Here is a 16,323-nt window from a genome sequence, read left to right on the forward strand (position 1 = left end):
ATGCCTCCACGGAAGGGGTTCATTGTTAATTAGTTCATCTTCTCCATTCATGCAAATCAAAATTCATTCCTTAGAGAATCCAATGACATGGCATCTAATCCTTTATCACATAATCAAGCAATAGTATTAATTAAGTCGCGATTCTTCATTGAAAACAGCAAATTGTTCGTTCCTCCATGGTATATAGTAGTTGATTTGCATGCAGAAAAATACATGCACATGTGACACTCAAAAGTCAAAAACACATTAGTTTTTGAATCACCTTTGAGACAACTAACTACTGTTTGGTGTTTTTTGATGCATCAAAACAACCTCGGTTAGGGTTAGTATCCGGCCTTTCTCTAGCATTGATTTCATTGCCGAACTTTAGCTTTTAGATTTCATCGATACCAATTCATTCAAATCATCCATTAAAATCGAAGATAAGGGTCAAATTCGAAAACTCAGTAAATTGTTTAGAATGAGAATAAAATTAAGGGTCACTCTTGTGTTAAACCATCTCACGGATCCTTATTCGTGAGATGAGTCGGGTTGAGTTGAATCAACATGCAAATGTCATACTTAGACTATGTTTGACAAACCTAGCTGAAAAGGTAGTTGAAAGCTGAAAAGTAACTGAAAATTGAAAAGCTATAAGTTCGAAGCTGAAATTTGAAGAGCTGTTAAGCTAGCTATTATGCTTAAAAGTGTTTGGTAAAATTAACTTTTTGATAAGCTGATAAATGTAAAAAGGCTAAAAAGGATATCTTCTTAAAATGTAAATAGTTTTAAATTTAAATAGGTTTGTTTATATATTAAAATATAAAATAGTGAAATCAATATATTTTCATAAAATATAAAGTAAGAACATATATTTGAAAACATATAAAGTAAAACAAAATATTTATAATTCATAAGATTAGTTCATACAAAAATCAATATTCAAACGCAAATGTCAAATTGAAATTACAACCAAACATATTGAAGAGAAAAAATCAAAAAGGTTTAGCCAAAAAGGTTTTAATTGGGAAGGGTAAATGATGTCATTTCTTTAAAATAATAAGGTTAAAGATGGAAAAAAAGTTAGGAAGCTACTTGCTTATTTTAAATTACCAGCTTATTTTAGAAACATTTCCAAACAGAGCTTATAGCTTATTAGTAGCTTAAAATAAGCTATAAGCTCCTAAATAAGCTCTGCCAAATAGAGCCTTATATGCGCAAATGTTATACTTATATGCTCAAATGTAATACTAATTAGGAATAAAATTTTTGTCATTTATAAGGAAAAATATAATACTTTTGAAGAAAAATGTACAATAATAGTTTTGCAGCTTGATGTAAAAGTATTATATTTTTCATCAAAAGTATTACATTTTCCATAATAAGTAATGTTTCTCTTACTTATAAGTTATAAGGAAAAATATAATATTTTTGAGGAAAAATGTAATACTTTTAAATCGAAAGGTAAAATTATTATACTTACCATTATAAGTAACAAAATTTTTATTCCTGATTAGTTTTAAATTTGATCATATAAGTATGACATTTGTGCGTATAAGGTGTAGGGGCAAATTCAAGAATTTAGTAAATAGTGTAGAATGGGAATATAATTATAGGCGCATGGAAAATTGGGAAATCCAGTAAATTGTCTAGAATGAGAATGAAATCAAAGGCGCAAGGGTAAGGGCAAAAGATAAACCCTTGGGGGCATGATTACGGGCACGGACGGCTGGCCAAAGATGGTTGGCTCCGGAAAGTGGAAACAGGCAATCTTCTCCATGGCTCCACATGAATCACCTGGTCTAGACGGCTTTAACCCATCATTTTTGGTCAGAAGTAGGACATGATGTCAGCAGCTTTGTTCTACACTGCATTCACTCCCGGCACATACTTCTCAAGGCTTAAATGAAGCAACAATTGTATGTCTTGATTCCCAAAGGTGCCACCCCAGTTGCGGTAAATGATCTCCGCCACATCGCTTTGTGTAATGTAATATACAAAATAATTGCAAAGATGATTGCCAACAGACTAAAAAAAAGTACTGGACATTGCTATTGGTGAGACACAAAGCGCTTTTATTCCAAGACGTTTAATCACAGACAACGTCTTAATAGCATTGGAGATGGTACATTATCTTAACCGGAAAAGAGGAGGGGAGACGGGCTGGTGCGCATTAAAGCTCGATATTGCAAAAGCTAACCAAAAAATGGAGTGGAAATTTCTTCTACACATCATGTTACTCATGGGCTTCGATTTAAATTTTATCAATTTTATTCTGCTATGTGTTACTACTGTGTCGTATAAAATCTTAGTGAATGCAATAATTGGCGCAGACCCCCAAAGCTCAACTATCAGGCAACACCCTCGCACAGATCACGCAGATATCAGACGAACAAGTCCACCATCTCTGATCTACCAGGTCGATGTTGCAACATTCAGCGCTAACAACCAGGCCTCTTTTGGAGCAGTACGTACTGCTATAAGAAAATATGGAGTTTCTGGGTGCATGCAACGACCTGTTACGGTGCATAGACAACCCTCATTTGGCGGTAAAAGAGGCATTGTCTTGGCTTCAAAATGAAGGTAGACAACATGTCTGTATAGAAATGGATTGTTTAAACGTGTGCCAATTGCTCAACTTCCAGGTTCAAGATCACTCTTATGTAGGTTCTGCAATCGAAGATATCAGGGAAATGGCTAGGCACTTAGAAGCAGTGTCCTTCCATTATATTCATAGATCAGCTAATATACATGTTCATACCTTAGCTAGGGCTGTAAATTCTGTCTCCCGATTTGTTTCAAGTTTCAACCATATTCCCTCTTGTATTCCACACCTTTTCTTAAATTCTTAATGAAAGTATATCCTTTTATCCTCCTTCTTCAAAAAAAAAAAAAAGAGGTTTTGGTAGATAATTGTTATCAAATTAATTATTTTAATTAGGCTAATTGGACAAATATTGATTTAATTGAATTAATTAAGTGGCCCAATAAATATTTAATCGGTCTAATTACTTTTTTTTTTTTGAAAACAAACCCATAACTTAGATAGATGCCTCCAACAAGATAACGTCATACAAAATGGAATGAGACATAATAGCCCAAACAATGCAATCGGCAATGGACACGACTTCTCTAGCTAACAAATGGGCTGTCGAGTTTGCAAATTGCTTAACAAATAAAAAGCTAATACAAAATTTCATTAGCTAATTTCCAAATATCCTTAAGAATTAAGTCAAAGGATGAAACTAAAGGGGGTGTATTCAATCAAGACTTTTAAAGATTTTCAAAGACTTTTAAAGTGATAGATTTTAATTGACTTTGTAGAGTTCTTGTAAACTTTCTTAGAATCTTTTAAACTTTCATCAACTTTGTAAAAGTTTATAAATATCCATACAACAAACATTTATAAACTTTTAAAAACTTTTTCATATTAAAAATTCTACAAAAGTCATAAAACTCTAAATTGAATACACCCTTACAAACATTCCATAACTTCTATTAATATATTATTTATAATTTTCTTACAAAAATATATTTCTATAAATCATAAATAAATTAACGCATTGTAAAAAAAAATACAACCAACAGCAACTACAAAAATATTTTTAAATTAAATAAAATTTTAATTAATATATTTTTGAATGCATTGGATCTATTTTTTTCTTATATAAATACATATATTAATAATTAATGAATATAAAATTATTTAAAATTGTATTAATTAAATAGAATTTTTAAATGTAAATACATATATTTTGCAACCAGCAGCAACTTGCTGCTGGTTGCGGCAGCAAATTATGCTGCGAACATTTTTTTTTTTTTTTTTTTTGCTGTTCGTAGCAATCCTTGGCAGCGAAAAAAATTGTTGTCAATATTAACAAATAAGTTTTCGTAGTAAAGTTTGGGACGTATTGTACAATTGATGAAAAATTTGTCTAGTTTAAATAGAGAGAAAAAAGGTTTGTAGAGGATCTTGAAAAGTTTGGGGTTGGAGGGTTGGATTTCATCTATTTATATTAATGAAGAAAAAGTCTACCGAAATCCTATTCTGACAAAGTCTATGAAAGTTAATAAATTTTTGAATACCAAAGACTTTTTAATACTCTATAAAAGTTTGAATTGAATATCAACATACTCCCTCTGTCCCATTTTACCTGTCCTATTTACTATTCATTGGTCAAACCAACTCTTTCTTCTGCTTATTTTCTTTAGTAATTTTTTATTATTTTTAAATTTAATTTTTTGTGTTTAATAGTACTGTTAATGTAGTTTCTAAATATATAAAATTTATATATTAATGCTAAGCTTAATATTATGAACAATTGGATTAAAAATTACTTCAGTCAAGCCTCGTTAAACGAATCAGACAACCATTTTGGGACGGAGGTAGTATTTTTAAAGAGTTTTGAAAAGTTTGGATCTAATACCGGTAGACTTTTAAAGAGTCGTTAAAAGTCTAAATTGAATACCGCCAAACTTTTAAAGTTGATAAAACTCTTTAAAAGTTTATAAAAGTTATGATTGAATACACCCCTAAAGTCTTTGTTATTCATCCCCAGGATGACAAGTACGCGTAGCGCATCGGTTTTGACCTACACGAAATCAAGATTCATCTCCTTAAGCCATTTTAAAGCCTCTCGTATGCTAATAGCTTTCGCTTCTTTAGACTGGTATTGGTTTAATTACTTAATTAAGAGTAATTAATTGTTGGATTGTTCGGTCCAAATTGAAGGAATATTTAATTGAGTTGGACCAGGCTATTTGAATTAATTGGGTTTCTTAACTCATGGGTTTTAGCCTATTAAGAATATATGTGGACCGTATAATTTTGGAAATTGTGAATAATTTTAATAGATTTGAAGATAAGATGGATCATGAACTTAGACATGATGGTGTCCCGATACATTCTTCATATTTAATTCTAATATATTTTAATTAAATTTGAAAATTATCCTAAAGGATAAAGTTGGCCGGTTAGATTTCTCCTACACGTGGACTATAAATAGTGGCTTCATTTTGGAGGAAAGAGAGCTCTAAAGTCTGCACATCGTGCTAAGATATAATTTAGAACAGATCCGACATATGTCTTCAAGTTGCATATAAACCCTTCACCGGAGAACAAGCCGCTTAACTCCAAAAGCCCAGGGGACTTCTCATATCCAAATATTGTACCCTTTTCTATTTGATACATACTTCATTGTAACCAATACTTTGAATATATATACAATTCAAGTTTTCACGTTTATAGATTTTGACACGCCAGTGAGACAACTCTAGCTCTCATCTATCTACTACCCATCTACCTCTACCACTACTATTATTAGTACATCCAATGGCATCGAATAAGCCCCACTAGTACAAAATCAGCTATTTGTGTCTATTGTAAAGACCTTAAAACATTTCCTTTACAATAGACGTAGATACAACAAACGCAAATTGGCAATACAATCTTTGCAGAAGCAGATTGTACTGCGTCTGTTCTTAATCAGGAACACACATACAAAGTAGTGTATTGTGAATTTTTAGTAGACAATAGGCGCCTATTGTTATATTTTTTTTTTAAAAAAGAAATTATTAATTTGTCAAAATTACAAATTTTCTTTTCCCCACATTCAACACGTCAACATGCTCTTGAACATTCAATTGGAGGACACACACAACACCAAACTTTATCAATACATATAACTATCAGCATATCTGTCAACATATCATTAAAATTAACCAAATTTTCCATATACACACGCATATATATAGAAAATAATTTCAATGCCAAAACTCGAACTCATCCCTAAGGTAAGACGGAGCTAGTGTACTGTGGGGCCGCGGGCAGCTGCCCCCCTCCCCCCACCCTCCACCCCTACCTCACCCCACCCCTTTATATATATATATACACACACACACATATGTGTATGTATGTATATAGCATTAAAATGTATATAAAACTTATATTTATGATCAAATTGCTAATATTTCGAGTATTTTAGTTGGTTGAACTTTAAACTGGAGCTTAAAAAACCTACTTCTCATTATTTTGTCATTGACATTTGTAGCACCGTCGTAATTTAAATTCCGCCCCCACTCAGTCGATTTTCTGGTTCCGTGTGTGATCCTCTTCCTTTTTAGCATTTAGTTTTGAGGATACCTCCTGTGAGGTAGAAGAACCTTTGCCTTTCTTTTGGTTTTTCTTGGATTTAGATGGTGCAGAATCCAGGTTATCCAAGCCAGCTTCAGCAGCCCCTGCACGAGTATTTCCAGCAGATTTTCCTTTTTCTTCTTGGATCCTTTCTCCATGGCTTGTTTATTACCACCACCATCATTGCCAGTCTCATTGGAATCAGCCAAACTACATACTGGTAGTACCCTTACTGGCATGTAGCTCATCATGTGTACCAGAACTAGCTAGCATAGAAAGATTTAAGGTTTCCAACTCCATTTCTATACTGTCAAATAGATCCTACCAAGTATAATTGCAAAAGTAAACAAAAAAGCATGAGAAAATTAACAAGATTATAACAATTGGACTTAGTAATCTGTAAACTGCAATGTCCAAGTCAACAACCAATAGTTTTCAAGATATAATACAGATGATTTGTAATTCCTACTTTCACAAAGCCATTGCTGAACGCATATGACTCCCCCAATATAAGTGCTTAATTGGACTGAGAATCAAGAGAAAAATGAAAAAAATGACAAATGTGTCCACAGTAAAGAACAATACAATAAGTGGCAGAGTAACAATAGATCACCTTTAGGGTAGTTTGAATAGATGGACAGAGTGATAGGATCTTGGATGCATCTTGGGAACAAAAGGATGCTAGTAACACTAAGAGTGAATTAATCCTGGAATTTCCAAAAAATTAGAAAAAAAATATAACTTTTTATATTCTTTTCTATCATCACACTGTGCAAATACTTCAATAGCTTTTCGTCTATTGTATAGATATATTATAAGAATTTTATCAATGCAGTAGCATATAACAATTTTTATTAGTTTATTGCATAGTCAAAAGACGTCTAGATGGAAAGAAGCACTGACAGTGAACTCACCATGTTGAATCACTAAAGGAAGACATTTAACCCTTTTGATTGATTTTTGTCAAATATTTTCAATGTTACGTTCATGGCCGGAATAACTACAATATTTCTTTATGGTCCTGTTTGGTAAATGGCTGTTAGCTGATTGGGTTGGCTGTTTGGGTTAGAAGGTATGATTTGTTGATAATATTGGCTGATTGTAGAAAGTTGTTTGATAAATTAGCTGTTAGCTGATGGCTGTTTGGTATAATTTCTTTTCTCAAAAAAGTTAATTGAAAAGGCTGCTTTGAGTAACTTTTTAAATTTTAACATTTTGGAGTTAAAAAAGCTTATTATTTACCAACTAATAGTGGTCAAATAAGCTAAAATTGACTGATAGGTTGATTATTTACCAAACAGGGCCTATGTATTTTCAGATTAACAGGAAAAGAAAAATTGTAGCAGTAGCTGAAGAGCTTTCATGGTGGAAAGAGAAACAGAGAGAAGACTTTTTATTTAATCAGAAAAAATTGTTTCTTACAGGTGGAAGGGGAGACTATATATGTAGTCAAACAAGGAGATAAAAAGACAAGAATAACCTTCTAACAAACTCAAGAAGAGTTGGATACAGAATGTTCTAGAATGCTACTAGAGTATTGCTTCTCATTCTTCAATACCCCCCATAAGCTGGAGAGTACATGTCCTGTAGTCCCAGCTTAGAAATGAAGCTCTTGAACTGTGGCAGAGGAAGTGGCTTTGTAAAACCATCAACAATTTGGTTAGCAGAGGAGGTATACATTAGCTTAATCAATCCCTGTAGTACCTTCTCCCGCACAATATGACAGTCAATTTCAATATGCTTTGTCCTTTCATGAAACACAAAATTTTCACCAATAGCTATGGCAGACTTGTTATCACAGAAGAACGTCGCAGGCTTGGATGGGACTAATCCAAGATCACTTAGCAAGAACCATATCCACTGAACTTCACACACACCCACTGCCAAAGGCCCTATATTCGGCTTCAGACGATGATTTTGAGACCGTAGCCTGCTTTTTGGACTTCCAAGATATCAAAGAATTCCCAAGAAATATACAATAACCAGTTATGGACTTCCTTGTTTCTGGACATGTTGCCCAATCTGAATCAGTGAAAACTTGCAGATGAACATTAGAATCTGCTGGAAAGAATATCCCTTTACCTGGAGCTCCTTTCAAGTACCTCAACACACTATGTGCTGCTGTTAGGTGCTTATCAGTTGGTTTGTCAATGAATTGACTTAGCTGCTGCACAGCATATGCTATATCAGGTCTTGTAGCTGTCAAGTAGAGAAGTCTTCCTACAAGTCTTTTATAAACACCAACATCTGTAAGAGTTACTCCATCATTGTGCATAAGCTTCTGCCCTGGAACTATGGGACTTGCTACAGGCTTGCTGTCCAAGAAGCCAGCTTCTGTCAAAATATCAAGTGTATATTTTCTCTGACAAAGATTGAGACCAATTGAAGTCCTGGCTGCTTCAATGCCCAAAAAATAACTGAGATTCCCCAGATCTTTTATTTTAAAAGTGGAATCTAAGAACTGCTTTAGTTCATCAATAGAATTCATGGCATCACTTGTAATGATTATGTCATCTACATAAACCAAAAGTGTTGTGAAAGAATAAGATGAATGTTTAACAAATAATGAAGGATCAGACTTAGCTTGAGTAAATCCATTAGATAGCAATGCCAGTGTGAGTTTTGCATTCCACTATCTGCTAGCCTGCTTGAGCCCATATAATGATCTTGTCAACTTGCAGACTTGACTGGGTTTGTCACCTTGAAAACCGGGGGGGTAGTACCATATAAACTTCTTCATTAAGCTCACCATGAAGAAAAGCGTTATTGACATCTAGTTGTTGGATATACCACCCCCTTTGTTACTGCCACTGCAAGAAGGGTTCTTATAGTGGTGATTCTAGCAACTGGTGAAAAGGTCTCAACATAGTCCACCCCAAGTTGCTGAGTGTATCCTTTTGCCACTAACCTTGCCTTATATCTTTCTACTGAACCATCAGCTTTGTACTTGATTTTATACATCCATTTGCACCCAATAGGTGTTTTCCCAGAGGGTAAGTCCGTAAGAACCCATGTATGGTTGTCCTGTAGTGCTTGAATTTCCTTTTTCATTGCATCTCTCCAACATTCTTGTGATGCAGCTTGTTTATATGTACTAGGTTCACTTGTAGAAGAAATATTCATGGAGAAAATCCTATGTGCAGGCACCAAGGTTTCATAAGAGATTACAGAATGTAAAGGATGAGGTGAGGTAAACCTGTTTTGTTTTTCAATTGTACTACAATGATAGTCTTGGAATCTTACTGGAGCAACCTTTGTTCTCATAGATCTCCTTGGCTTCAAATGTTCTTGCTCAATTACATTTTCTTCCTCAATTTGCTGTTCCAAACTAGAAGGTTGTTGTTCAACTATATTTTCTTCTACAACTTGCTGATTTGGACTAGAGTGCTCCTCAATGGTACTATCATTTGTAGCATTTGTAAAGCCTTGAGATGCATGCTGCTCAGAATTATGAGAGGCTTCATCTGGAAAGAAAAGAGTTGGCAAAGCAGGACTACAATACCCTGTCTCCTTATCTCTTGTGATGCCAATTAAATCTTTTGATTTGAATGGAAACGATTGCTCATAAAACTGTACATCTCTGGAAACAAAGGTTGACCTACTGTGAAGGTCATACAATGTGTAACCTTTGATATGGGCTGGAAAACCTATGAATACGCACTTCCTCCCTCTTGCTGCCATTTTATGTCTTCCCTGTGACAAAGTAGACGCATAACAGAGGCACCCAAATACTTTCAAATGACTATAGTCTATAGGCTTTCCAAACAATGTCTCAAAAGGTGTCTTCCAACCAAGAATACCTGTAGGAACTCTGTTAATTAAGTAAGTAGCATGAAGGACACAATGCCCCCAAAACTTCAGTGGCAAACCTGCTTGAAATCTCAAAGCTCTTGCAACATTAAGTATATGTTGATGTTTTCTTTCAGCTACAGCATTCTGTTGAGGAGTTTCCACACATGTTTTCAGATGTACAATTCCTCTTTCATTATAAAATTCCAGCATATTGAATTCAAGGCCATTGTCACTCCTTATAATTTTGACTTTAGTTGAGAATTGTGTATCAACATAACTACAAAAACTCTTAAGTAAAGTCCTTGTGTCTGATTTTTGCTTCATCGTATGAATCCAAGTAAATCTGCTATAGTCATCAACAATTGTTAAGAAATAACATTCTCAATTCATAGTACAAACAGAAAAGGGCCCCCAAATATCAGTATGTATGAGTTCAAAACAAGCAGATGTTCTAGTAACACTAATAGGGAAAGAGTTTCTCTTGTGTTTGGCAAAATGACATGCATCACAAATCAATTCATCTTTATTCTCGAACATTGAACACCATCCAACAGATGCATTTTATTAACAGGAAAATGTCCTAGTCTATTATGCCAAGTATGTATACTGACATTATTACAGTGCACAAAGTCATAAAAAACACTAGTTTTCTTCGTTGGTGGATTGATCAAGTAGTAAAGCCCTTTCTCCTCCTTAGCAAAACCATTCATCTTCTTGCCAAGTTGTTCCTGAATCAAACACTTATCAGCCATCACAAGTAAACTACATGCTGATTTTGTCAGTTGACTAGCAGACACAATGTTGAAAGTGAAGGTAGGTATATAAAGCACATTCTGTAAATAAAGAACTTCAGTAAGCTTTATAGTCCCTACATGTGTCATTGGAACAATTTCTCCATTTGGCATATTCACAACAATTCCTTGCACACAACTGTAAGTATCAAAGTAATTTAAATCACACACAATATGATCCGTAGCTCCAGTATCTAATATCCAAGTGTCTGAATGTTTTAGTAAAGCATTAATACTGGCACTACTACAAAAATACCTTTTAACGTCGGTTATTTTGGACATACGACGTCGGTTTTTTTACGACGTAGTTCCAGCAGACGTTATAAATAAATTATACGACGTCGGTTTTAAAAAACCGACGTCGTATATTATTTTTAAATTTTTAAATAAATACATACGACGTCGTTTTTTCAGAAAACCGACGTCGTATGTCGTTTTATTTTAAAAAAATAGAGATACGGCGTCGGTTTTTTAAAAAAACCGACGCCGTATCTCTATTTAAAAAAAATAAAATGAGATATGGCGTCGGTGTTTGTATAAAACTGACGCTATATCTCTATTTAAAAAATAAAACAAGATACAGTGTCAGTTTTTGAAAAAACCAACGCTGTATCTCCTTTTAATTAAAAAAAAAGAATTAAAAAGCAGCGAATCGTATCTGGTTATATAAAAACACGTACATAGTGGGAAATAAATGAGCCATGCAGTTTTATCACTACATAAAAGCTGTTCCAATTGTGATCAAGACATTGTGACAGCAATGTACACATACGCCTTTACAACTCCATTACAAATAATCATGATGCCTATATATAGAGGGGGCCATCACTACTCTGTACGCACCCTGCTGTTTTCAGCTGCCCTCACTTGAAAGGAGTATGGATGTGCCTAAAACAGAAAAGGACACGATTGGGCATCCTCTCACCAGACCATAGAAAGCACAATTGATTGAACTTTAATTCATTACCATCCACTTTGTTAATTTCAAAGATTGGTTGTCACAGAATGATTAAAACAAAAAAAAAAAACAAAAAAACAAAAAAAAAAAACAAGAAAGGGGAAATTAAGCCATAAGAAATTACCATAGCTTCTTTAGCTGTAAGCCTGCCTGTCTTGATGATCATAACGAAGGAGCTTATCAAGGAAATCAATTGCCTGTGCACATGATAAGTGAAATTCAAATTAGGAACAAACACATTAGGAAAAAATTTTCAAACCTATGGAGAAACTAAATGCTGGTTGTCTACATTAACAAATCGGGACCAAGGTTTCCTGCTGTGCCTGTGGGAGAAAAAATAAAAATTCAATACGGGTTATGATGGATTTGGGAATTCATTTTACAACTTAATTTTGGTTGCACCAGTTACAACAGTTTTTATCCTTAAGAGAGAACTTCGAATGAAGCTATGCTTCAAAAGTTCAAATTGCCAAATTACACCCAAAACATACTGTATCAATAATAGGCAATTCCAAAAGATGACAAGTTAGGATCTGAATACCTTCCAACCAGAGCATCATGTTGAGGATCAAGCTCCAGATGATATTTGTTGAGATATGCATTCAACTCATCTGTGCCAAGAACCTGAAAATTTTACAAGTACACTTTATAGGCATATTTATAGGAAACACCTGTTCCCCCAAGGACTCACAGTGTCAAATAATGCATTTGGACAGCCATTACTAGCCTCAGCATCATATATGATGGTCATTTCAGATAAGCAAACTTGGGCTAGCAAGGAAAAAAATATTATAAATACGAAATCCAAATTCTACCAATAGTTATTAGGATTTTCAAAAATAAATGCATTAAATCACCCGCACCACCAAAAAAAAAATATTAATCATCAGGTGAGCAAGCAGAGAAAATAATAGCAGAAAAATATTATTGGGGTTATCTAGTCTGTGATACTAAACAGCCAATTAAGTATAGATATGTACAGAATAAGCAATAAATTTAGTAGGAAGGTGGAAGTATCATCCTCGCCTTTTCTGAGCTGCAATGATCAATATGCCATGCAATTAATTCAAATGGTAATACCAAATGGAAATCAACAACTTAATACCTTCGCAATTTTAACAAGTTGATCATGGTTGTCATAGCCATAGAAGAATGGCTCTTTCCTAAAGATCTGCAGGTTAAGGAACATTAAATTTCATCAAAAGTTACTAACATCAAAATTCAAGCTGGTTTGGTAGTGAGACAAATGTACCAGCACAAGTTGTAGTTAAACCTAGAACAGAGTTGCAAGCAAACATGTTTACTATACAGTATACAGCATATGGAATTAGGGGAGAATTTTCTAAGCAGAAAGCACTGAAAGTTACATTCAAATCCCATCACATCAATAACAAATAGATTTATCAAAGTTTAGAGGGAAGATTTGTTAAGAGCAATTCTGTCATTGGAAAGGAAAAAGATGGTGTAAGAGCTAATTCTTTAAGCTACATCCAACTGCTTCCTACAAGAATGTACAGGGCAAGGGCTGAGCATTAATGCTACAACCAGCTAAGCTGTTTATGAGCATTAATTTATTATTTATGTCAATAGAAATATAAACAAATAAAATAATATTAATAACGATGATGATTTGAAAAACCAAGTCAACTATAATTATCCAAATGAAAGAGCCAAACAACCTTCCTAACACTAAACGACACTCTCCTATGATCTTTGAGATGGTTTCAAAATGTGCTCCACCTTCTATCTCAGTAGGTGAAAAATATAATCTAATTAGCAAAGCACATTGATGGAAAGAAAACTGGAAAATCAGTTTTTACTAATGACATTAAAAACATTCTAGTATTTTACCTTCATTTTGCGTTAGCAATTCTTGATCTCTAAGAAACATGTTAAACATAACTCTATCTGAGATAGAGCATGCCCTACAGAACTTTTAGAATATCAAAATCCAAACATACCTTCATTCTAGTCCTACTGCAATCAACAACATACACAAGCAAGAGTACATGAAATTGATAAAATGCACAGTATTCGAATATCAAAATCCAAAACAAATCTCACCAAAAGTAGGGAGATTTTTCCTGGAGGCGCTAGCTGTCCATAGTTTGGGGGAGATCATTTTTGTCTCGATCTGCAGGGAAATTCATCAAAGTAAGTCTGGAAAGTGGAATCCAAAGGGAAATGATATAGAGGAAAAGGTAAAAACGGTACCAGCAGCTCTTTTTCTCCAAATGAGCTTGAAGATTTCGTGAACCAAGCCCTATTTGATTTACAGACCAAAAACTAATCTCTGGAAAAAAAAATTGAAAAGAAGAGCATAAGAATAAAGGGAATTACTGAGGCAAGGAGGCGACTGGACAGTGGTGACTGGTGAAAACGAAGGAGGCTCACGACCGGCGACTGAGGCGGGTTGAGGGTGAAGCTGGTGGCAGTGGTGGGCGGTGGCGTCGTGGCAAGGCAGAGGCGCAAAGATCGGTCGCGGGGCATAAACCCTAAACATTTGTTACAATGGAGAAGGTGCGGCGGTGAGGCTATACGGCGGCGCGGGTGTGCGGCTGTGTCCGGTGGTGAGGTTGTGCAGTGGAGAGAAGAAGAAGAAAGAAGGTGGATGGAGGCGTTGGTTGCGGCGGAGAGAATAGAAGAAGATCGTGCGATTGGTTCCTGGATTTTGTTATTTATAAAATCTACAACAGCATAATTAACAAAGGATATCCATTAACAAATACCCGAAGTTGTATTTTATATATTCAATGATACGACGTCGGTTATAGTCATAAAACCGACGTCGTATCATCTCAGATTTTTAAAAAAAAATCATATTAAAACAAAGAGTATATTATTATCATTTTTTCTGTATAAAATATACGGCATCGGTTATTTAATTAACCGATGCCGTATATTATTTTTATTTTTTTCATTTTGTATTTTTTTCGCGTAAGATATACGACATCGGTTATTTAATTAACCGATGCCGTATGTTATTTTCAGTTTTTATTTATTTTTTCACGTAAAACATACGGCATCGGTTATTTAAATAACCGATGCCGTATGTTATTTTTTATTTTTTATTTTTTTTAGTAAGACATACGGCATCGGTTATTTAATTAACCGACGCCGTATGCTATTATTTCACTTTTAACGTCGGTTTTTTACTTTTAACGTCGGTTTTTCAAAAAACCGACGTTATATGTCCGACGTTATATGTTGTTTCTGTAGTAGTGTGGTGACAAAAGTGTACTTGCCTTTAGGATGTTGTTCTGCTGCTGCTTTGAAGTTAGGGGCCAGACCTGAAGACGTGGCGGCACTCACACTGGCAGCTATGGATGAACCTGAGCTATTTTGTCCAACTTGTGATTGCAGCATAGAAATGAGCTTATGGATTTGCTCATTGGACAAGCTAAGATCAGCTTCTATCTGTCCAGAACTAGCAGACTTCTGATTAGTATTACCTGATACCGCAGCAGAGACTCCATTTTGTATCTGTTTGCCCTTAGACTTGTATCCTGGGTATCCAACCCGGTGGATAACCGTGTTTCTTATAACACTTCTTAGCAGTATGACCATTCATTCCACAGAAAATACACTTAGCCACATATTTATTCATATTATTGAAGGTGAATCTCCTTTTGTTGTTATTGTTTACAGCAGCCACAACGTTTTCAGTTACTGCATCAGTGAGGCTAGCACTAATGTGCACAGTTTCAAGGCCATGCAACTGCCTCTCTAACTTCATTGCCATGGCAAAAACTTTGTGCACAGGCGACATGGGCTCTAGGACAAGCACTCCTGACTTTATGCTTGAAAACTCATCACTCAAACCTTTCAGAAAGCGAATAACCTCATCATCCTCTCGTTCTTTTCTGATCTTAGCAGCTAATTCGCATGAGCACTTTGGAACAGTCAAACCACGTTGACACTTTAGATTACATTCACATACAGGAAGAGGCCTCAGTGCACTCATTTCTTCCCATAAAATTCTAGACTGAGTATAATAATCAGTAACACTACAAGCTCCTTGTTTAAGGCTATAAATCTCATCTTGGAGATCAGAAATTCTATGAGCATCTACTTGTGAAAATCTATTTTTCAAATCCTCCCAAATGCGTGTAGCAAAATCGAAATACATCACACTTTGTGCAATTGAAGGACTAAGAGAATTGATAATCCAGGTACTAACCAGAATATTGCATCTCTCCCATGCCTTGTACTCTGGATCGCTAATAGCAGGTACTAGAATTGCTCCACTGATGATTCCCCACTTGTTTCTCACTTTGAGTGCCATTGTCATGGATCTGCTCCACGAACTGTAGTTGGAAGTTGTTAAAGGAGGACTAACGAGCACTTTGCTCGCACTTTCATTTGCAGGAAGAAGAAGAAGATCTTCTGTGTTCGTCGTTCGTCGTTCGTCGCGGAGGTTCGATCACCGGAGTACGGGCTAGTTCTGGCGGAGAAGTCTCCGTGTTGTTACCTCCAACCGCCGAGATAACGGCCGCATAACTTCGATCTCCACGCTCTGATACCATTTCAGATTAATAGGAAAAGAAAAATTGCAGCAGTAGTTGAAGAGCTTTCATGGTGGAAAGAGAAACAGAGAGAAGACTTTTTATTTAATCAGAAAAAATTGTTTCTTACAGGTGGAAAGGGAGACTATATATGTAGTCAAACAA

The 16,323-nt window shown here is 35.0% G+C and overlaps 2 protein-coding genes across 6 annotated transcripts; both read right to left on the reverse strand.

Moving 5' to 3' along the window:
• Positions 1 to 10,405: 10,405 nt before the first annotated feature.
• Positions 10,406 to 14,300, reverse strand: LOC116007306 (casein kinase II subunit alpha-2-like). 5 transcript variants are annotated; one of them, XM_031247950.1, is made up of 8 exons: positions 13,994 to 14,300; positions 13,718 to 13,787; positions 12,759 to 12,824; positions 12,195 to 12,277; positions 11,943 to 11,976; positions 11,778 to 11,850; positions 11,539 to 11,583; positions 10,406 to 10,632 (listed from the first exon to the last, which is right to left on the reverse strand). In XM_031247950.1, the coding sequence occupies exons 4-8, from the start codon at positions 12,253 to 12,255 to the stop codon at positions 10,417 to 10,419; spliced, it is 429 nt and encodes a 142-aa protein (XP_031103810.1). In that variant the 5' UTR covers positions 12,256 to 12,277; positions 12,759 to 12,824; positions 13,718 to 13,787; positions 13,994 to 14,300; the 3' UTR covers positions 10,406 to 10,416. The 5 variants fall into 5 exon arrangements, 3 of the variants coding, with proteins under 3 accessions (XP_031103810.1, XP_031103808.1, XP_031103809.1); XR_004095229.1 differs by lacking the exon at positions 11,943 to 11,976 and having other exon boundaries at positions 11,376 to 11,583; XR_004095230.1 differs by lacking the exons at positions 10,406 to 10,632; positions 11,943 to 11,976 and adding an exon at positions 13,868 to 13,946 and having other exon boundaries at positions 11,380 to 11,583; positions 14,051 to 14,300.
• A 539-nt stretch (positions 14,301 to 14,839) lies between these two features.
• On the reverse strand, positions 14,840 to 15,938 carry LOC116005798. The gene is made up of 2 exons (XM_031246035.1): positions 15,185 to 15,938; positions 14,840 to 15,105 (listed from the first exon to the last, which is right to left on the reverse strand). The coding sequence occupies exons 1-2, from the start codon at positions 15,936 to 15,938 to the stop codon at positions 14,840 to 14,842; spliced, it is 1,020 nt and encodes a 339-aa protein (XP_031101895.1).
• Between the last annotated feature and the right edge of the window lie 385 nt (positions 15,939 to 16,323).

This window comes from Ipomoea triloba, chromosome 15 (assembly GCF_003576645.1).
Source record: "Ipomoea triloba cultivar NCNSP0323 chromosome 15, ASM357664v1".
In the NCBI taxonomy this organism is placed as follows: Eukaryota; Viridiplantae; Streptophyta; class Magnoliopsida; order Solanales; family Convolvulaceae; genus Ipomoea; species Ipomoea triloba.